At 40.4% G+C, this 23503-nt stretch overlaps 1 protein-coding gene and 1 long non-coding RNA gene across 9 annotated transcripts in view; one reads left to right on the forward strand and one right to left on the reverse strand.

Moving 5' to 3' along the window:
- Nucleotides 1-734: 734 nt before the first annotated feature.
- The window catches only part of LOC137234034 (uncharacterized), an 85568-nt gene continuing 62799 nt past the window's right edge, over nucleotides 735-23503 (reverse strand). Inside the window, exons 2-3 of the long non-coding RNA XR_010947664.1 lie at nucleotides 1045-1172; nucleotides 735-946 (exon numbers count right to left, since the gene is read on the reverse strand). This is a non-coding gene — a long non-coding RNA (uncharacterized lncRNA). The remainder of the gene's footprint in view (nucleotides 947-1044; nucleotides 1173-23503) is intronic.
- Ir64a (Ionotropic receptor 64a) overlaps nucleotides 15763-23503 on the forward strand; it is a 685241-nt gene continuing 677500 nt past the window's right edge. For all 8 annotated transcript variants that reach the window (XR_010947661.1, XM_067757679.1, XM_067757680.1 and 5 more), the window contains exon 1: nucleotides 15763-15842. Coding sequence is in view for 7 of the 8 variants with exons in the window: in XM_067757679.1 (XP_067613780.1) it covers nucleotides 15840-15842 (3 nt within the window). In the remaining variant the exon portion in view is untranslated. The remainder of the gene's footprint in view (nucleotides 15843-23503) is intronic.

Raw genomic sequence — 23503 nt, forward strand, 5'->3', positions numbered from 1 at the left:
TATCGTACAAACACATTATAGAATCACCCCTGGTCCACCTTAATGGGGACATCTCGAAAAGGCGTCCACCGATAGACCTAAGGCCCACTCCCTCTTAAAATGCTCAGTAACACCTTTCATTTGATACCCATATCGTACAAACAAATTCTAGAGTCAGCCCTGGTCTACCTTTATGGCGATATCCCTAAATGGCGTTCATCCATAGAACTATGGCCTACTCTCTCTTAAAATACTCTTTAATACCTTTCATTTGATACACATGTTATACAACCACATTCCAGGGTTACCCCAGATTGATTTTCCTTATTTTGTCTCCATAGCTCTCAACTGAGTATGTTATGTTCGGTTACACCCCAACTTAGCCTTCCTTACTTGTTCTTTTTAAATTCTTTTTAGTAGAAAAACATTTTCAAAAAAAAAACCTATATTTTCAGGTAATAAGCAAAAAAAAAAAACAATTTTTGTTGTTATATCGGCCTACTGATTTGTAAGATCGCGAGTTTGAATCGAGCCCAAGGCCTAACAATAATTATTAATAATGATAAAATAATTATTGTTAGGCCTTGAGCTGGATTCAAACTCGCGATCTTAAAAAAAAACACAATTTTTATATAATTTTAAAGTAAGTTATTTAAAAAATTATTTTTTTTACTTAGAATTGACCATTTGAACGTATTTTTCAAAAAAAAATTAATGTTATGTCATTGTTTTTAAAAATCATTTTTGCTCTCCATTCGTGGTTGTGTTTCACGATTTTCTGCTGTAACAGCCATAACACCTTCACGTTTTTTTCTATAACAACAGAATCAACTGAAACAGCACCATTTGAAATTGTTTTGGCCATTTGATATAAATATTTAACATCTGTAGATAATTCTCGTTCTTGTTCATCAGTGATCATACAAGGCATATTTTCTAATGCTATTGGTTCGAAATCACTAACAAGCTGAAAAATAAATTTTTTAGATCAATTAAAATTAGTATAATTTTTCTATTTTAATTTGATTGAAAAAATATTATAAAAAACTTTCAACAAATGCATACCTGAAAATTTTCACAGTCTTGAATGTCTTTGTATACCGGCATTCACAAGAATTATTCGATATGATCACTTAGTACTATTCTTAGGTTATGATGAGCCAACACTAGATGATCCTAATATTCCAATGCATCTACAAGGAACAGAAAGATGTGTTCAGTTGTTGATATCTGTTCATCTGTTTCCAAACGTGTTATAGAAAAAAAACGCGAAGGTGTTATGGCTGTTACAGCAGAAAGTCGTGAAAAACAACCACGAATGGAGAGCAGAAAGGATTTTAAAAAATAATAACATAACATTACTTTTATTTTGAAAAATACGTTAAAATGGTCAATTCTAAGTAAAAAAATTACATTACAATTATAAAAATTGTGTTTTTTGCTTATTACTTGAAAATATAGGGTTTTTTTTTAATTTCTTTTCTGCTAAAACGAATTCGAAAAAAGAAAAACTGTCTGAATGAAAGTTGTTGGAATTGTCCTGACCTTATTTTAGCTGTAAACAAAAAAAATTCCACAAGACATTTGTTAAAAATGATAATATAGTAGTTAAAAGTTTATTTTAGGCTAATTTCTCATAATTTAGGCTTGATATCTCTACTAAAATTCGAAAACACTATATATATTAATACAGATTCTGAAATATACGTAAAATACCTTTAAAGTAAGCCCAATATGTTCTTAGAATCATCTGTTGATTACATTTTTGCTATACTCCTGATGGGAAAAAATTTTGACCCGCTCTAATATACACTAATGCACTTATGCACGCAAATCAAAGTTTAACTTCCGTTAGAAATAGCGTTTCCTTTTGTGTTCAAGCCGGAAGCAGTCGATATTTTATAGCATTTAAACACTTACAATCACACCACACACACAAACACAATTACATACGCAAGTATTTACGACAACTTTCTTCTACCATTATTATGTATATAACACTTAAGCAACAAGAAATTGTATTTTGATGTGTAAACCCCTTTTTGTGCAGGGTATGGGGTAATGCACCGTTTCCTACCAAAGGCGGCGAAGATTAGTCATATGTATCTCAAAAACTACATTCCCATTAGCTTAACATCAGTTCTTCACGAAAACTTTGAGAGGCTGATAGATTTGTATATAGACTCCAACATGGATGATAAACTGTTCTCCACAACAGAGCATGCGGGGCTTTCTCTAAACAGACGAACATGTCGGGCCTTAGTTACACTGAAGTACATCAAGACCCTAACCAGTTCCTTCCTACGCCCTGAACAAAATGACCGTTGTTATTGTTGTTATAGCAGTGCTTCGCCCCATACAATAGGTACAACCAATCGCAAATTGTCATCAATGTCCTCTAACGGGAGTCCAAGGAAACTTGCAGTTTCAACAGGGGTGGACCATAATGAGAGAGGTGTTAGAGGCGTTAGTTATACATTACAATTAAAGAGATGGTTGGTGTCATGTGGGACACATTGCAAGCGGGTCATACATTTTCTATGTCGGGGTTGATTCTGGATAGGTAAGAGTTTAACCTGTTACAGTATCCAGATCGAAGTTGAGCTAGAGTGACTCGCGTTTCCCTGGAGAGTATACGTTCCTCTTCCGCAAGTTTTGGGTACTGTTCTTTGAGGACTGGATTCACCGGGCAATTGCTAGCATAAAGGTCCGACAGCTGTTTGTGGAGTTCGCTGAGGACCTGCTTGTGTTTTTTGGCTTCATACGGCTGAGTCCTCAGGTACCCTATTTCCTCATAATGCTTACGAAGATGACTCCTTAAGCCCCTGGGCGGTGTTGGCTCATCAATCTGTTGGGATGCCCAGGTTTCTGGGTATTCACCAGGAACTGTTTTGTTAGCATGTCATTTCTCTCCCTGATGGGGAGTATTCTCGCCTCGTTATGTAGATGGGATAGATAGATGATAGATGCTCTGGGGACATAAGAAGACAACCCGTGGCGGTTCTGAGGGCAGTATTTTGGCAGGCCTGTAGCTTCTTCCAGTGAGTGGTCTTTAGGTTTGGCGACCATATCGGGGACGCGTAGCATGCAATCGTCTGGCCAATTGCTTTGTAAGTGGTTATGAGCGTTTTCTTATCTTTTCCCCAAGCACTGCCAGCAAGAGATATGAGGATTTTATTACGGGTCTGGATTTTTGGTACAATTGCGGCTGTATGCTCACCAAAATGTAGATCCTGATCAAAAGCCACAGCCAAGATTTTGGGGTGTAGGACAATCGGTAGCGTAGTGCCATCGACGTGGATGTCCAAAATAGTCAATATTTGGGACGTCCATGTTGTAAATAAGGTCGCGGAGGGTTTAGTCGGTGATAATGCCAGATTTCGCGAGGCGAAAAAACTGGAGAGATCAGGGAGGTAGCCGTTTATTCTATTGCAAAGCTCATCGATCTGTGGGCCCCTGTGGCCATTATTGTGCCGTCATCGGCGTAGGACCCTGTAGTGACTCCTTCTGGTGGGGAAGGTAGCTTAGATATGTAGAAATTAAACAAAAGTGGGGATAGGACAGCACTCTGTGGCACCCCTTGTTTAATTCTTCTTGGTTTGATGTTTCGTTTCTAAATTGCACCGATGCTTGCCGACCACCCAGATTTAAAGACATGGGGGAAGGGTAGATCCTTCCAGGTCTTGCAGTAACGTGCCATGGTTGACCGTATCAAAAGCTTTGGATAGATCTAGCGCAACGAGTACTGTTCTATGGTGGGGGTTTTGGTTTAAACCGCAATTTATCTGGGTGCCAATGGCATATAGCGCGGTTGTGGTGCTATGGAGTTTTCTAAAGCCATGCTGATGACAGACTAGCTGCAAATTTGCTTTGAAGTAGAGGAGCAAAATGGCTTCAAGCGTCTTGGCTACTGGCGATAGGAGAGATATCGGGCGATATGACTCTCCTATGTTAGCTGGTTTCACAGGCTTTAGTAGCGGGACCACCTTGGCCATTTTCCATTTTTTGGGTATGACAAAGGTGGAAAGAGACAGGTTGAAGACATGTGCTAAATATTTGAAACCCTCTTTCCCTAGGCTTTTAAGCATCGGCATGGCTATGCCGTCTGGGCCCACTGCTTTGGATGGTTTAGCATGACCGATGGCACCCTCAACCTCTTTGGCGGTGATGGTAATTGGTGACGCGCTGAATTTGTGTTTGTGTGCGTGACTTTTGGCCCTTCGTCTATCTTTGTCGACCGTAGAATGCATTAAATATTGTCGGCAGAAAGAGCTCGCGCATTTTTTCGCATCCGACAGCACTTTATCGCCAAAGGCGATGGAAACTTTCTCATTGTGCCTAGACGGATTCGATAGGGACTTTATGGTAGACTAAAGTTTACCTACTCCGGCAGAGAGGTTACAACCGTTTAGGTGCTCTTCCCATTTCGCCCGCTTGTGTTCATCCACAAGCAATCTGATGCGTTGGTTTATATCCCTTATTTGGGGGTCGCCGGGATCGAGCTGTCTTATAAGGTCACGTTCTCCCGCTAATTTTGCGGCCTCTGCCGGAAAGTGAGGCCCAATTTCCGGAATTCTACCGGCGGGAATGAAGCGAGCCGAGGCGGATTCAATGATCTTGCGGAAAGCACACTCCCCTTGGCGAGCATCAGTCGGGATAGGGAGGGCAGCAAAGCGGTTCTCTGTAAAGGATTTGTATTCGTCCCACTTTCCTTTTTTGAAGTTTATAAAAGTGCATTTTTCTGTGACGATGAAATCGGCGGTACGCTCGAGCGGAATAAGTATAGGCAGGTGGTCAGATGCCAGTGTTACCATCGGCTGCCAATTGACGCAGTTTACGAGTCCTGCTCTCACGTTTGATGTATTTGGCGAACTGTGACAGCTTCTTGCCAAACTCGTCTCGGTTTATTGTGCAGAACGTCGTTTCTTCTATTTGATCCGCCAATATCTCACCCCTACTGTCTGCCTGCAAGTTTGAGTGCCATAGATCGTGATGGGCATTGAAATCGCCTAGGATAATGCGATTATGACCAGTGAGTAAGGCGCTGATATTAAGGCGGTACCCACTGTGGCAACAGGTGGCAGGAGGGATGTAGCTGTTGATGATTTTTAGGTTTTCATCGCCTGACCGGACAGATACGCCTTGACGTTGCGGCCGTGTCGGGATCAAATATATGATACTGCACAGAGTAGTATATGATAAACGCGAGGCCGCCTCCATTTCCACTCCCGTGATCTTTTCTGTGAACATTCTACCCAGAACAGGTCTGTAGAGCAGATCTTGCTGTAAGTTTAGTCTCTTGAATCGCAGCAATACGGATGTTGTGCCGCTTCATGAAATCGACTTCTCCGTGATCTTCCCAGTTAATCCATTATATTTTAACTGCAGAATTCTGAAGTGCAAGGGGGGGCGTCGTCGCTCTGGGAGTAAGTGACGGGTTACTACGCCTGGGTTGTGAAAGGCTACGATGCAACTGCTGTTGTGGCCCTGGGACTGGACGTCCTTTGGTAAGCATTAGGGTACCCGGTGTATTTGTGTTTGCGGCCTGGCTACATGGCGCAATGAAACCCGTCGGGGGGTTGCTGTCGTGAACAGAACATCTAGGAAAGTGGCACCGTCCACGGCAGGCCTTTATTAGACTACGTTGGGAGCAGTACAATTATATTTGTGTTTAAATCAAACTGATTAGTCATGCCTCAGCTTGGGCTGCTTTTATACTCTCTGTCGCCTCGTCTGCATATTTCTACTAAGGTCTAGACGTTTTGTCTTTTAGAATAGTTGTATCTCCTACTTGGTAATTTCTATATACATATATGTATATTTCTAGTTTATGTTTATCTTATAGCCATATGCGGGTGTATGCGAGAGTACTACTTCGGGTGATGATTACAAGTGTTTATGAGTATCTCTTCGTTGCCTTGTATGTATGTGTGTAAATGATGATTGATTTTTTATTGTTGTCGTGCCTTTATTTTACTAATAGCTTAGTGATGCTAAAATTCGCCACAGTATTTTGTTTGCTACACTCTTTGCCCTCATTAGGTGTTGCCACTGGAAAAGCGTTTGGAAGGTTGCCATATATTTGAAATAAATATTTACAAAAATGTCTGAAACCCGCGCTTTTCCCTCACAAACATTGTATACTAGGATTAATAATATGGTTTATCAAAATTTTCGAACAATTCAAATCGGCAGGACTGGGTGGAGTGATACTGGCCATGTAACATGTCGTTTGCGACAAGTTGATACCCCATCTACCCGAAGCCTGGAGAAGTGTAGGTAGTGTTCATTCCTAAACTAAACCACTCGAAAGCTAAGGACTATAGGATCCTATACTTAAAACACCGGGGAGACTTATTTACCTGCATATAAGAGATAATGTAAGTTTCGGCAAAATGTACGCAGATCAGCACAGCAAGAGCAAATCAGTTGAAAGCGCCCTTCATGAGGTATGTAGTTAGCGTCATCGAGAAGTTATTGAACTGCAAAGAATACACCTCGGCAACCTTTATCGACATTTAGGATGCCTTCAACCACGTTCAAACGCAGGCTAAATGCAGGGTGATTATACGAAATGACTATGTAAATCGATTTGCTCAGTTGGTAAATTGGCTACCAGAGGCACACCGGAGAACGGCGTGCTATTGCGTCTTCTTTGGATACTAGAGTTAATGAATTTCTATAAATCTTCAGGGCAGAAGGCACGAGGGTAGTCGCATATGCCGACGACTTAGGGCTTCTGATCACAGGTAAATTCCTGCCAACCATTATCGAGTTCATGAATACTGCACTTTGCAGCATGGGCAGGGCGAACGGGTGAGTAGTAAAGCCCACAAAAACGGAATTTGTTCAAACAAAACTACCATACTTTAAATTACCGAGTCTCAAAGGCAAACGATAAATTTTTCATCTAAAGCTAAATATCTTGGCATGATACTCGAAAAGCAGGTATGATTAAAGAAAGCTCAAGCAGCATACTACACCTAAAAAAGGGCTTCCGGGAGGAACTGGGGACTGTCACCGCATATCATTCATTGCACCTACAACACAGTCAATCGACAGATACTAACTTAAGAGAGCTTGTCTGATGGAAGGCGCTTGGCAAAAAGAGCAATCAGCATAGGGTTGGGAAAGTGCAAAGGCTAGCATGCCTAGGTATGCCAGGCACAGTCAACACCACACCTCATTGCCTCTACAAGTATTCGTGCAGGGATTGGCCGCGAAAGGTGCTTTACGACTAGGAGAATCCAAAATGTGGAAGAGAATCCATTTCGGGTCCGCGACCATATTATATGACATGACAAGGAGGCGATAATACGGAAGCACAACTGACCTTACTTGCGACACTGACCATATCACGGCAGTTTTTGAGTTTCAAGCGCAAAACATAAGATATATTTCAAGGGAAGAACGGGACGAAGGCCTAGACAATGGTGGGGACACTACAATCTATACAGACGGCTCGAAAATGGAAAAAGAACTGGAGTTGGAATGTACTTAAAGCATCTGCAGGTAAATTAATCGTACCGACTTCCCGAATAATGCAGTGTCTTCCAGACGCAGGTCTATGCCATAGAGAGAGCAGCCAGCTTCGTACGGTCACCGCTAGGTTATCTCTTGATCAAAATTAAGGAAACTGAGATTAGAGCAATGGACTTACTGTCGACCAGCCGGTATGATTTCGAGGTCTCAAAGTTCTTATGGTCATGTTTGTATAGGAAAGGAACTAGTTCCATTCTCAAGCTAAACAAAGTGAGCGTACTTACAGTTGTTAGCACAGGTCATTGCGCTATTGCACAAATGCTGCAACGGTGACGCATACCAACAAGCTCCCACATCAGAAGAAATATGAGGAGGAAATAGTTATCAACTGGAAATATTAAAATGGTTAGAAAAGCCAAAAACTGATTACATCACCTTAATCTTCCAAGGCTTAGCTTTAAAAAATTTAAACTGTGAATTAGCTCCATTTAGATCGAGTTTGTGATGGTACTTATTTCTGTCAACATGTTCAAAAGTTTTTGAAAAGGTAGTTTATCATTCGCTATCAATAGAATAGTCGATCCATGTCAGCATGGTTTTATGTCAGGACGTTTAACTGTCACAAATCTGGCTGTTTTCTCTCAGTTTTGTGTCTCTGCGTTTGAGGATGAATGTCAATTTGACACCATCCATACGGACTTTTCTAAGGCTTTTGACACAGCTTGGCACAAATTACTTCTGTAGAAACTTGAAAACATGCGCTAACCCATATACCAGCAAAATCCTATACAATGCCTTAGTGCGTTCAAAGCTAGAGTATGCTTCAGTCATCTGGAATCCGATTTACTCTTCACACTCAGTTCACTCAGCGCAAGTTCATACGATTTGCTCTTAAACCTCTACACTTTGTTAATCCCCTGCCACCCTACAATTGTAGATGCATGCTTATCAATGTCTTGCCACTTGAAGTTAAGAGTTTTGTTCAAAACGTAATGTTTATTTTTGACATAATATCCGGTGCCATTGACTGTTCATAACTACATGGGCAGTTGACTTTCAATGTCCCTAACAGAGCTCTCCGCTTTTACAGTACATTCCGCGTTGAAGTGCTGCGTTCGAATTACTTCAGTTTCGCACCTCTTCTAAGAGGTCTTGTGGAATTTATCGCCTATCCAGAAGCCTTGATCTGGACTTTGCCAAGACAAGGTCTCTGTTTATGGCACGCATTGAGTCTTATTACTTATATCAGTAAACCTCACTTTAAAATTGTTTAACTAGTACTAAGTTAACCTGTAATCTAGTCAGTAAGGTTGTTACCATTCGACTTAATAATAATAATTATTATTTATTAAGTAATATATACGAATATAAAACTTAATAATATGAAGAGTACTAGCACCTTGACATCAACTCGACTTAAAATAGTAGTAAAAAATTTTATATCTGAATAAAGTTATAATATTATTGGATAAGTATATAGTAAATAAGTATGTGCATAAGAATGTATAATGTAATCAATTTTAGAGAGAATTAAGGCTCTTGTAACGTTTATCAATGTATTAGTGTCAATAAATGACTTCTTACATCAAAGGTATTTGACTATGTTTAATCTCGACAAAAGGTTTTTTCTGAGAGAATTACATTGATGGTTAAAACTTAAACGCTTATCAAAATATACTCCTAGAATTGTTAAAAAATTTACGTTTTCAATTGTATTATTATCAAAAATTAGTTGAGAATAAGTACAATTTTTCTTCTTACAAATATGTAGTAATTTGCATTTGGATATCGAAATTGATGCGCCGAATATGATACCCAATTTTTATACTCAGTTGAGCAGAGCTCACAGAGTATATTAAGTTTGATTGGATAACGGTTGGTTGTACATATACAAAGGAATCGAGATAGATATAGACTTCCATATATCAAAATAATCAGGATCGAAAAAAAATTTGATTGAGCCATGTCCGTCCGTCCGTCCGTCCGTCCGTCCGTTAACACGATAACTTGAGTAAATTTTAAGGTATCCTGATGAAATTTGGTATGTAGGTTCCTGAGCACTCATCTCAGATCGCTATTTAAAATGAACGATATCGGACTATAACCACGCCCACTTTTTCGATATCGAAAATTTCGAAAAACCGAAAAAGTGCGATAACTCATTACAAAAGACAGATAAAGCGACGAAACTTGGTAGATCGGTTGACGTTATGACGCAGAATAGAAAATTAGTAAGATTTTGGACAATGGGCGTGGCACCGCCCACTTTTACAAGAAGGTAATTTAAAAGTTTTGCAAGCTGTAATTTGGCAGCCGTTGAAGATATCATGATGAAATTTGGCAGGAGCGTTACTACTATTACTCCATATGTGCTAAATAAAAATTAGCAAAATTGGATGAAGAACACGCCCACTTTTTAAAAAAAAATTTTTTAAATTCAAATTTTAACAAAAAATTTAATATCTTTACTGTATATAAGTAAATTAATTCAAAATTCAACTCCAGTAATGATATGATGCAACAAAATACAAAAATAAAAGAAAATTTCAAAATGGGCGTGGCTCCGCCCATTTTCATTTAGTTTGTCTAGAATACTTTTATTGCCATAAGTCGAACAACAATTTACCAATCCTTCTCAAATTTGGTAGGAGCATAGATTCTATGACGGTAACTGATCTCTGTGAAAATGGGCGAAATCGGTGAAAGCCACGCCCAGTTTTTATACACAGTCCACCGTCTGTCCTTCCGCTCGGCCATTAACACAATAACTTGAGCAAAATCCGATATATCTTTACTAAACTTAGCCCACGTACTTACCTGTGCTCACTTTTTCTTGGTATAAAAAATGGGCGAAATCTGACCATAACCATGCCCACTTTATCGATATCGAAAATTACGAAAAATGAAAAAAATGCCATAATTCTATACCAAATACGAAAAAAGTGATGAAACATGGTAACTGGATTGGTTTATTGACGCAAAATATAACTTTGGAAAAAACTTTGTAAAATGGGTGTGACACCTACCATATTAAGTAGAAGAAAATGAAAAAGTTCTACAAGGCGAAATCAACAGCCCTTGGAATCTTGGCAGGAATACTGTTAGTGGTATTGCATATATAAATAAATTAGCAGTACCCGACAGATGATTTTCTGGATCACCTGGTCCACATTTTGGTCGATATCGCGAGAACGCCTTCACATATACATCCAAGGGCCACTCGCTTTTAAAACCCTCATTAATACCTTTAATTTGATATCCATATCGTACAAAAACATACCAGAGTCACCCCTGTCCCACCCTAATGGCGATATCTCGAAAAGGCGTCCACCTATAGACCTAATGCCCCCTCCCTCTTAAAATGCTCAGTAACACCTTTCGTTTGATACCCATATCGTACAAACATTCTAGAGTCACCCCTGGCCCACCCTAATGGCGATATCTCGAAAAGGCGTCCACCTATAGACTTAGTGTCCACTCCCTCTTAAAATGCTCAGTAACACCTTTCGTTTGATACCCATATCGTACAAACATTCTAGAGTCACACCTGGCCCACCCTAATGGCGATATCTCGAAAAGGCGTCCACCTATAGACCTAATGCCCACTCCCTCTTAAAATGCTCAGTAACAGCTTTCGTTTGATACCCATATCGTACAAACATTCTAGAGTCACACCTGGCCCACCCTAATGGCGATATTTCGAAAAGGCGTCCACCTATAGAACTAAGGATTACTCCCTTTTAAAATACTCATTACCACCTTTCATTTGATACCCATATCGTACAAACACATTCTAGAGTCACCCTGGCCCACCCTAATGGCGATATCTCGAAAAGGCGTCCACCTATAGACCTAATGCCCACTCCCTCTTAAAATGCTCAGTAACACCTTTCGTTTGATACCCATATCGTACAAACATTCTAGAGTCACACCTGGCCCACCCTAATGGCGATATCTCGAAAAGGCGACCACCTATAGAACTAAGGATTACTCCCTTTTAAAATACTCATTACCACCTTTCATTTGATACCCATATCGTACAAACACATTCTAGAGTCACCCTGGCCCACCCTAATGGCGATATCTCGAAAAGGCGTCCACCTATAGACCTAATGCCCACTCCCTCTTAAAATGCTCAGTAACACCTTTCGTTTGATACCCATACCGTACAAACATTCTAGAGTCACCCTTGGTCCAGCTTTATTGCGATATCTCGAAAAGGCGTCCACCTATAGAACTAAGGATTACTCCCTTTTAAAATACTCTTTACCACCTTTCATTTGATACCCATATCGTACAAACACATTCTAGAGTCACCCTGGCCCACCCTAATGGCGATATCTCGAAAAGGCGTCCACCTATAGACCTAATACCCACTCCCTCTTAAAATGCTCAGTAACACCTTTCGTTTGATACCCATATCGTACAAACATTCTAGAGTCACCCTTGGTCCACCTTTATGGCGATATCTCGAAAAGGCGTCCACCTATAGAACTAAGGATTACTCCCTTTTAAAATACTCCTTACCACCTTTCATTTGATACCCATATCGTACAAACACATTCTAGAGTCACCCCTGGCCCACCCTAATGGCGATATCTCGAAAAGGCGCCCACCTATAGACCTAATGCCCACTCCCTCTTAAAATGCTCAGTAACACCTTTCGTTTGATACCCATATCGTACAAACATTCTAGAGTCACCCCTGGCCTACCCTAATGGCGATATCTCGAAAGGGCGTCCACCTATAGACCTAATGCCCACTCCCTCTTAAAATGCTCAGTAACACCTTTCGTTTGATGCACATATCGTACAAACACATTCTAGAGACACCCCTGGTCCACCTTTATGGCGATATCTCGAAACGGCGTCCACCTATGGAACTAAGGATCACTCCTTTTCAAAATACTCATTAACAGCTTTGATTTGATACCCATATCGTACAAACACATTATAGAATCACCCCTGGTCCACCTTAATGGGGACATCTCGAAAAGGCGTCCACCGATAGACCTAAGGCCCACTCCCTCTTAAAATGCTCAGTAACACCTTTCATTTGATACCCATATCGTACAAACAAATTCTAGAGTCAGCCCTGGTCTACCTTTATGGCGATATCCCTAAATGGCGTTCATCCATAGAACTATGGCCTACTCTCTCTTAAAATACTCTTTAATACCTTTCATTTGATACACATGTTATACAACCACATTCCAGGATTACCCCAGATTGATTTTCCTTATTTTGTCTCCATAGCTCTTAACTGAGTATGTTATGTTCGGTTACACCCGAACTTAGCCTTCCTTACTTGTTGTTTTTAAAGTGGGCATGGTCATCAACTGGGTTTGCTCAGAACTAGTTATAATACCTAGAACCATACTTATGACAAGCTGCAAAATGATTTCAACGGCTTTTGATTTATGGCTTGCATAACTGCGTGGATATTTCGGTGGTTAAAAGCTCGCTTGGCGGCCGCCGTGGTGTGATGGTAGCGTTTTCCGTCATCCACACCGAAGACTCTAGGTACATGCCCCGGGAAATGCAACATCAAAATTTTAGATACACGTTTTTTCAATTAGAAGAACATTTTTGTAAGCGGGGTCGCCCCTCGGCAGTATTTGGCAAGCACTCCGAGTGTATTTCTGGCATGAAAAGCTATCAGTGAAAACTCATCTGCCTTACAGATGCCGTTCGGAGTCGGCATAGGTCCTGTCCCGCCAATTTGTGGGAACAATTAAAAGGAGCACAACGCAAATTTGAAGAGAGACTCGGCCTAAATCCTCTCCGGAGGTTATCGCGCCTTATATATTTTTTTTTAAAAGCTCGCTTACTAAATTTGGTGAAGGTATTTCCGTTTTTGTTAAACTTGTCGTGTTAAACGGGTGAAAAGAAAGACAGACGAAAGGATGGGTATAAAAATTGGAGTGGTTATTAAAAAAACCCCTTACCAAATTTTGGTTTGTAAACCTAATACAATTTTAGAGAAATTAGCTATAAAAGAGGCGGGGCATGCCTGTTTTCCAAAATTTTGTCAAATGTCAGTTTTATGTCATAAAGTGAACCAACACATTAAGCATCATCATTTTATCGGTGTTTGGTTATGAATTATTTTTCAGTTTACGAAATTTTCGACATCAAAGGGACTACAGTTATAATCAACATCGCATTAAGTTTTTGCAAACGTCTTTTGAAAGTTTGTTGGATATAGGGGAGCACCCGACAAAGTTTCTTCTTCCTGCAAAATTGGTTTGTCTACATTTCAAAAGGGAGCCTCGATTCCCCTCTTAACTCCCCATCACTTTCTTCTCTATTTTGTTTCCATTTCTTTGTTTTTGTCTACTTATCTTCCTTTGGTTTCCGGACCCATTCCCACTCCAACTCCCACTCCTATTTCCCCTTCACTAAGTAAACAAAGGGATTCCTCATAGTTTAGCTACTGCAAAACCAAAAAATGTGTTCTTGCCTCTCCTTCCTCCTGTCTCTTCTCCGTATCTTCGCCCTTTCACTTCTCTCTCTTCATCTTCGATTTAATTCCTCTCACTCAACTTCCCTATATTTTTCAGATTTCCCATTCGCTTTTACTAATAAAGTTAACCTATTCAAAAGGCCCCCAAAAGAATATATTAAATAAAATCGAACCATACATACTGTTTTTTTTAGAATAGATCATAGATTAGATAGATAGAATAGGTAATACACAGACCCAAAATCGTAATCCCACAATAGCAAGATGCGCAATTTATAGCTTTTTCAACCAAATTAAGCCTCACTTACCGATGGCGAACCTTGTTTCTTTAGCAGCCGAGGCTCTGGCGACCCAAGTTCCGAGGGATCGGGCTTGTACCTTAATGTCGCTTCGAAAGCACTCCCCAAATCCTTCGGGGAGTGTCTTTATTGGTACAACAACAACAACCACCACATTCAAAAAACAAAAAAAAAATACTTTTTCTTTGGTTCGAATTGACCGCTGTATTCGATATATGTAGAAAGAAGTTTAAGTAAGCGGACTTATTTTCAGTACTGGTCCGTTTTGGATAAGTCTGAGTTAGGTTGAATTGTCCACGCCGGACTTATATACATATATCTCTAACTTTCACTTGTTCAAAACTAACTAACGCTCTTCTTCATTTTTAAATTTGTGATTTATTATTTAGCACTACTGGGTATACACTGGCAACTAATGCCAATAGCTCCTCAACTGCAGTAACTACAATAAATACTGACACTAAAATTAATGATCATCAAAATGACAGAAATAATGAAAATGAAAATTTCAAGCAACCACTAAAGGTTGTTGGCAGCGGCACTGCCGCACAGATGGCAATAACAACAACACTGTATACCAAAACACCTGCAAAATCTGCCACTGTGCCGGTGGTTGAAGCAGTCATTGGAGAGCAACAAAATATCGCAAGCAAGCAAACAATAAAGCGCAATACACTAAACACGCCACACACAGACGCATCAAGGCAAACGCCGAAGGAGGAGCCGAAGGTGAATATGCCACCAATAATGGCCACCGATGAGACAGCCTCAATACAAAAACAGTTAATTTATGAATTCGCAATTAAATACAAGCATATACCACGTGTCACGTACTTCACGTGTCGTCCTAGCCGTGGCAAACAAACGCAGAGCAACAACAACAATTTTGACAAACAAGAAATGACAAACTTAAATATGCAAACTATGGAAGTATTACAACAGAACGTATATGGCAGTAAAGGAGCGAGTGGAAAAATGAGGTCAGCGGGTGGTAAAGCAACGGTAAAATTAACGGCAGACAAGTTAACAACAAAAGGTAATATTGCATTGGCATCCAAAATGACAGCCGCTTCAAAAGCTGCAGACAGATACGCACGAAAAGTGCGAAACGTCGGAAATATAAATAGCCAACATAACGGACATGCGAGTAGAAGGGCGGATGTGCTGACAGAAAAAGTGGCGTTGAAGGATGGTAAACGTGCATTGGACGACGGAAGTGAAAATGTGGTCTATGAAGCTGCTATCGACGCATCGACCAACATCGCCAATGCCGCAACCACCGCTGCTGTCGCTTCAGATTGGGATATTTTAATTAAAGTTGTGCATATCGATCAATTAATCAATAAAAGTCCATCCGTTGCAAATAGCAAATATAACAACAAAAACAACAACAGCAAATACAATTTTTATGCTCAACACAACACGCTGAGCAATAGAGGAGATTTTCGCTCTAGTGGTTATGTTCGTTCAGCGGATGCAGATGCTGCTGCTACTGGCACACGCAATGCGTACTTGAATGCAAATTGGCTGGCACAAGTGTTGCGTGACGATGGCCTTCGTCAGGTTGTGGTTCTCAATTTGGCATGCGGTAAAGCAAGCCGTCGACTACTCGAAATGGTAAGTGAAATTGAAATGCACGAAGATACGGTTGATGTACCTTGTTTGTGTGCGTCTTTAGTCCTTTTGCGAAATCGAGCATAGATGGGTACTGGTTTGTGTAGTTTGTGGTGAAAGTGAAGAGTGAATTTGCGATTTGGCTTGAAATCGATTGTTAAACATTTTGCGCCATTATTACTGAAAAACAACCTAAATTGTCACTCAGATTATTTCAAATAATCCTAAGTGTTGCCAGATTTAAGTATTTGGAAAGTAATTGTATCTAGACATCAAGCGTTGGGCGAGCAATGGCTTAGTGGCTTTTACGATCACATTGATTCCACTCTGAATCATAGCTCATGGGTACAATACCTTTCAGGTACTTGTAGCAAGGCGCTTGTAAAATTGGTGTCTTAAAACGGAGCTTCGTCTTGTGGTGGTACTGAGTCCACTAAGTACTGCCTTCTTCTTATTATAGTAATGCTTTCCCCATCCGATAGGTAAGATCACAAATTGTACACTTCATATATTGCGTCGTACGAAAATGGAGGTCATAATCGAATGTTCCATCCAGTATTTTTTGGCGCCAGATAGTCAGTAGCGTAATGCCATGGACATTAATATCCAATAGTGCCGACATTTACTTTGTTCATGAAGAAAATAATGTTGCCGATGACTTAGTCTGTAATGGTACCTGGTCACACGAGACGAAGAAACTAGAAAGTCTAGGCAGATAATTGTGAGTTTTAAAGCGTAGGCCATCTATGGAATGGTCAGCAACAGTTTTCACTATCGTACATTCATTGGTGTAGAAAAAAATAGTAACTTCTTCTAGTGGGGAAGGGAGCTTCGAGTTATAGAAATTAAACAAAGTGAGGTTAGCACATCATCCTGAGCTATACTTGTGCAATTCTCTTTGGTTTTAATGTTTCGTTGCTAAAATGAACCGATGACTGCCGGCCACTAAAATAATTTGTAATCTACCTTTACTGACTGGGTGAAGCAGGACCAACTTAAGTTATGTATGTGCGCGATAAGTCTAAAAAAACGAGTACTGCTCTTTTTTGGGTTCTTGGTTCAGTCCACAATTTATTTGAGTATTGACAACATTAAGCTGGGTGGAGGTGCCATATAGTTTCCGAAAGCCATTCTGGTGGTTAGAAAACCGCCAGCTTGCGGTGAAATAAGGATTGTCGTACACGGCTGTTAAAGAGCGTCTCCGAAAGTAAAAAATTTTAAACATAATAATTATTTACATCCATTCGCCAATAGAAGAAATAGCAGAGGTAGATAGGGACTTATTTTGTGAAAGAACATATTACGGCCACCCCGGAAATTACAAAAAACCCATGCTTGACAACTCCAACGCTAGAGGTGGTGCGAGGGGGGAGTCCTTAATACTACAGTATATAACATCTCCCTAGGGGCTAAAGATTGACTCCGCCGTAGATGGAACTATAGTTATCTGCGCTACCATGCTTCAGCATGAAAAGGGACGCCAAGCAACTTGGTTGTCGCCCGATCGAAGAATGCAAAACCAGTTGGATCAAGTCGTGATTGACGGTAAGTAGCACAACAGTGTCCAAAAATGCTATCAGAACATCCGATGAATGATGGAAGGTTACACGGACGAACAAATTCATGTAGAAACCCTAAGGGCGAGCTGGCAGCCGACGTACGGAACGTGCCTAAATATAGATGAAGTGTTTCTTCGCCTTCTCAACAAATCAGCCTAGCAAGGGTCCTCAACGATGTAATATACGTTCCGGCACCAACTATGACGAAGTAAGCATGTTAAATCCCGTTTAAGACATAACAAAGTTCCTGGAAACGATGAACTACTATCCGAGCTCTTCAAAGACATAGACGAAAAAATGTATATGCCAAATCTTATCCCAAATACTCTACGACAAGTGAATTTTTTCGCACCTTTTCCATTTGTATTTTAGAGAGGGGAAAATGTATTTGAGTCATATTTTGCCCAAAATTTGTATAATGGTGTGGACAGTGACATTGGTTGCTATGCTTTATGGGCTAGAGATATACGTCGCCGCTAAACGCCGCCGCCGCCGCGGATTACACCGTTTTTCGCACGCCGCTGTCGAATGTCAAAAATTTCGACGCGGCGGCGGCGGCGTTCGGCGCGTTACTATATTTTCTACTCTTTTAAGATTGCCTAGGCCATTTATTGTTCATCTCGAAAATTGGTCCGATATGGTCGAAAGGGGTATCAGGGGATGCGCATCACTGCTAGTCATAAAAATGCAATGCAACACTTTTTATCCGTTCAAAGGTTATTTGAGAAAACAGGCTCTTTCAATGCCAACTTAACATGGATTTCGCATCACCGAATTCACCAAGTTATTAAAAGAAAACACGTAAAGAAAAGGTACCGATTTTTTCGAAAAATTTATATCCCAATTGCTTGAAGGAGTAAGCGAAATCAGAGGTGCAAAATGCTTTAGTAGGCTCCAGGGGATTAAATTCTCCTTTGAAATGATTATTAGCTCATACTTAAGTTGAAGATATATACACCTATGAGAAGGGTTTGAAAAATCGCTTTATTTGCTTAACTATAAAATAGCGTCTGAAATCTTAATTTTCAGACACCATCATTCAACACCCATGACTCCTGGGTTTGACATTTCCTTAAGTTGGTGGCCCTATCCAAAACTAGGCCCTCGGAGTGAATCACATTAGATATAGCATATCAACCATGTTTAAATATGACCTACACGTTACGGCTCCGGTTACAAACGTGAATACGTGGGCACATATTTTAACCAGGTTAGGCTTTGTTCGTCGCAAGAAAACTCAAAGTGGTGAAGCAAAAGGTTTCCCAAGACAGTCGAACAAATGACCGGGTGTTCTACTACCCCAAAGTAGGGGATAGTCGAACAGGCGGTCATCCATAATGAGCTCTTATATCATAAGGTCGGAAACAAAGACTATAGAAGTCAATGTTTCGAACACAAACGTCTGCAAATTTTGGTCTACATTTTAAAACTTTTATCCACAGTCTTTGCAAAGTTTAAAGTATGTTGATGCGAGGGCGAGGGCGGCATCCTTGGCCGAATAGTTACTCCCTAACGTTTCTAGGGAGTTTCTTTGGTGTAGCTCGGAAGAATAACGGTACAAAGTTTGAAGTCGCAAACCTAAGGCTTCCGTGCTGGCATATGGTATAAGGACCAGGATGCGCGGTAGCGACTGGTGGTCGGGATTGATACTGTTCGGACGTCGGGAATTGTTGCTCTTAGAAACAGCCGAAAAAATTGAAGGCGCCTTTTGGCGCGATCAAGAATAAGAAAGCATTGATGCTAATCGTTAAAACTGTGTCACGAAAGTCATGATTATTAGTAGATAATTAATAGCAACCGTAAGTCACCTTTGAACGTGACCAGCATGTAGCCGACAACGGGTATTAGAATTAGCCCAGAACATCTGCTTCTGTGAAACTACGCTACAATAGTGTGACCATTTTAAGAATTTCTCCCTCTTTCTGCAAGGAGCTACTCCCGAAATTTTTTGAACGATCCGCCAAGTTTTCAGGCATAAACTGCGGATTCTTCCGAAATGGCCGAAACGTCCATTTCCTTAAATACATATAAACAAAACCTTTCCAAATATTATATTTTTTTTAAATTTTCGTATTACAAGTCTCCCAGATACTCATCCGCAAGTTAGTGATATTGTTCAAGATCGTCAAACATACCATTGACGACAGCAGTATGTTTTCATATTCATTAGTTGTGGACAATGTGATACTCTGAAGTCCAGCCATTCAATTCAGACATTTACGCCGACCATGCTGCCGCCGTCGGTATATAATAGACTCCGCCACCGCCGCCGATTAAGTGATCGGCGTAAACCTCTATTATGGGCATAGAAAAAGAGAAGGTTAGAGCGCAACACCAGTTGGCGTTTGTTTATTTTCTCCGAGCATTAACGGTTGCAAAGCAAGCAGGTTATACTTGACCAGGACGAAAAACAAAACAATTAAATATGTATGGTTGTATTAAAATTCATATTAAAAAAAAACCCCATATAGATTTGGGTCAATACATATGATATTTTGATACTGGAGTTTGGAAAATCGGCTCATAACAAGCTATCTGAGTTAATAGCTAAAAATAGCCTCCTCCGTTTTTGTTGTAATGATTCACTATCTTAATATATATGTTCCTTATGTACGGGCATTTTTGACTAAAGACCTACCAAACGACTAGACCCATTTTTTTTAATTTTATTCCTATGTTCGAGGGAATTTCCGCATGCCTTAGATTCATAATTTGGTCCACTTCCTCTGTTATTTGTACAAGAAGTGAACCGCGGGCCGATCCTTTCCTTAAAATAGTATTTATGGTGCCGTTTGCTTGAAATTTTGTACAGAGGTATAACCCTGACTAGCTTTGTTATTTCAAACACTTTTCAATCCGGTAATTGAAGCAGTGCCCGACTTTTTATCATAAATCGCATTCAAAAGAAGGAGAATAGGAGGATAATAAGAAGGCAAGGCAGAGGTATTAGAGTGAGAGCAAAAAATTGATGTAAAAATTGTGAGAGGGCGAGGGAAATATAGGGAGCAGAGGAAGCCAGAGAAGGGACGGAGGTGAAGAAAAGTAAATATAAGTTGACGGAGGTATAAAAAAAGTGGGATCCTCATAAAGAGGAGTAGTGGGAGCTGAGAAGAGAAAACCACGTTTTATTGCAGAGCCTCATTATGGAATATGCATCTATATACTGGGAGCGTAAATACATCGCAAAGAGGAATATTGTCGGGAAGAAGAACGTCTCTTCTAATTTTTTCTCAAATACTTATCTACATATATCACAAACATAAAAAAGATAGCGATTTAGGAAACAAAGATATTGAAATCAGCTGGTGAGGCGAAGCAGGTATTCAATGTTTGCTATAGACATAACATACATGATGAATTGAAATGGAAGAGGGATTAGTGGATCCAGGAGTAAAAGTAGGAAGGGGAGTGTTAGTGGGATTAGGAATGTAAGTAGTATTGAGAGTATGAGTGGGAGTGAATGTGAGTGTAGGAACAGGAATGGGATTAGGAGTGGAAATGTAAAGGAGATGGACAAGAATATTCAGAAAAATGCGGGGTGAAGTAGAAGAGAATGATAAAGAGAGTGATGAGGTGTAGCGAGGCTTACAGGTAAACAAATATTTGGACAGAACAAATACTGCTGGGTACCTAGTTATAATAAGATGTTTTTGTGAGATCGCCGTTATCCATTGTGTCTCTGATATAATTTTGTTATTGTAGTGAATACAGTCTTTATTGTTTGATGCAATAGGAAATTTATTAATTAAACGGGACTTGTTATTGTTTACCTCATAGTACAAAGAACCTAATTGCCTTCCAAAAAAAATGAGTACAAATAATCTTAATGTATGTACATATGTTGATGAAACAAGTTTTCACTTTTCGTTATGTTGCAAAATTATTTGTCGAGGTGTTTGGTCACCAGGTAATTAAGTCTTGTTTGGCTATAACAAATAAATTAAGCTCTTTTTAGCTAGAAATTTATTGGTTTGCCTGGTTCTAATGTCAAATTTAGTGTTTGTTGAAATTCTTAGAAGCTTATTCATAGTGTAGTTGTTGTTGTTCTCGCAAAGCTCCCAATGTCACACGTGGTATCTCTATTTCTCTTTAAAATCCAACATTTTAGTGTTTTTGAAGTCAGCTATATGTATTCTGTTTGGTCAGGTGGCGCTTTGTTGTTGCTTTCTTGTTTTAAATTAAAATTTCCCAGCTGGAAAAAAACCTACTAAGAGCTACAAGTTGGTTTCCAATAAAGCAGCGTGCCTTCTTATCTATCTAGTGTTAGGTGTCGAAGATCATGTTTGGGCCTTACAGCCCTAAACTAACAAATTAATTGGTATTATTATAAAGAAAGGAATGTACCCTCATGACGGGTATTCTGACTGAACATTGCCTTCTGGCGTTACAGGCTCCCTAGTCAGTGATAGCAGATATAGAAAGTGCGGATTAGAGGAGGAAACGATCGAATACGTTTTACGCTCGTGCCCCGTGCTTGCCAGACCAAAATTCAATTTATTAGGAGTGATTTAGTTCTCAGATCTAGAAGCAGCAAGTGGCGTGAATTGGTTGGTTGGTTGGAGTGGCAAGTCTTAATTGACTCCAATTAGCGCACATGCGCAGTTTTGTTACCACAAACTCGTGAGTTAAAGAATGAAAGTGTTGTTAAGAAGAATAATAAACATTTTCACACGCTTCAGGGAAAGCCTGTCCCCCTATATCCATCCCGTGTAGTTTATAAATTTGAGAAGCTCTCCCGGCCTAACATCCTTGAGTTCTGGGAGGCTTTCGAAAAAGAGCTTTCCAAGAAACTTTATTCTGCTTCGAAAGTGTACTGATGCACAGCAGATGCTCAACCACCTCCTCCGCCTCCGGACGCTTGCAGCTGCGACAGGAGGTATTGTGTTACAGTTCCATCCGTGCCGCATGTACCCCAATTGTCCAATGCCCCGTGAGCACCGCAACTAATCTGGACATATCCCTTCTGTTCATCTTAAGGACAGCTGCCGATCGTTTTTTCCAGGGGTGCAAGGACCTCCTTCGCTCCTGAGACATCAAGAGCCGCTCAACGCCGTGTCAACTCATCCACCATCTCGTTACCCTGTATGTTTCGATGCCCCGGCACCCATATCAGGGTAACGATCTGCCGGCCCGCCAGAATCATGGCGCTCCCCTACACTGCCCAACCAGGTTTGATGATATATTCTCTGACCCGAGGGCCCCAAGAGCCGCCTGGCTATCGGAGAAAATGGCCACCCTGTTACCGTTACCATTGATATCCACTAACGCTTTACACGCCTCTTGGATAGCGAAAATCTCAGCTTGAAACACGCTTGCCGAGTCGGGAAGCCGCATACATAAGGAAGTGGGTGGGACAGTTGCAAATACTCCCGCCCCCTCTCCGCAAGCCATTTTAGAACCATCCGTAAAAAACGAGATGTCGAATTTCTGAGTGATCCCCCATCTGTCCAATGTTTCCTTGTGGGGAAGAGAATTGTGTAGTTTGTGTCGAAGACTTTCCTTGGACATATGTAGTCCGTTTTTGACAAGGTGCGGGAGTCATTAATATTGCGCAGGATACAGCTAGGAGCAGGATATGTACGCTCTCTCCAAAGGCCCAACTCCCGAAGCCTTAGGGCCCCTTGGGTCTTAGAAAGCTTCTGGTATTTTCCAAGAGGACATTGCACCTGGTTTTTGATAGGGGTTTTAGTTTGGTCGTTAAACAAACTACTGGAAACACTATAGACTCATGAGGTCCTCACATATCGGTCGGTTCAACCCCACCCAATCTTAGTCCAAAACGGCGTGAATAGACAAATTTATTTTATATCTCTCAAATTTTTTTGAAAAATAGTTATTTCGATTTGATTTTTTTCCATTTCTCTGTTACAGTGGCTGGCATGGAAAAGTTCCATTACTTTCTATCCAGTCAATCTCTGACTTTTTGTAGTTAATAGAAGTGGAATCGCGTACAATTTTCAAATACTCGTTAGCTTTTTTTAGCAATTCATTATTTTTTCTACAGCGCAACTTTTGTTTATGCTGACGCAACCAACCCATCGCTTCTCCCGTCCAATATATCAAAAGCCCATAACAAAATAGCGATTAACTAAAAATTTTTACGTT

This window comes from Eurosta solidaginis, chromosome 5 (genome assembly GCF_040869045.1).
Source record: "Eurosta solidaginis isolate ZX-2024a chromosome 5, ASM4086904v1, whole genome shotgun sequence".
NCBI classification, from domain to species: Eukaryota; Metazoa; Arthropoda; class Insecta; order Diptera; family Tephritidae; genus Eurosta; species Eurosta solidaginis.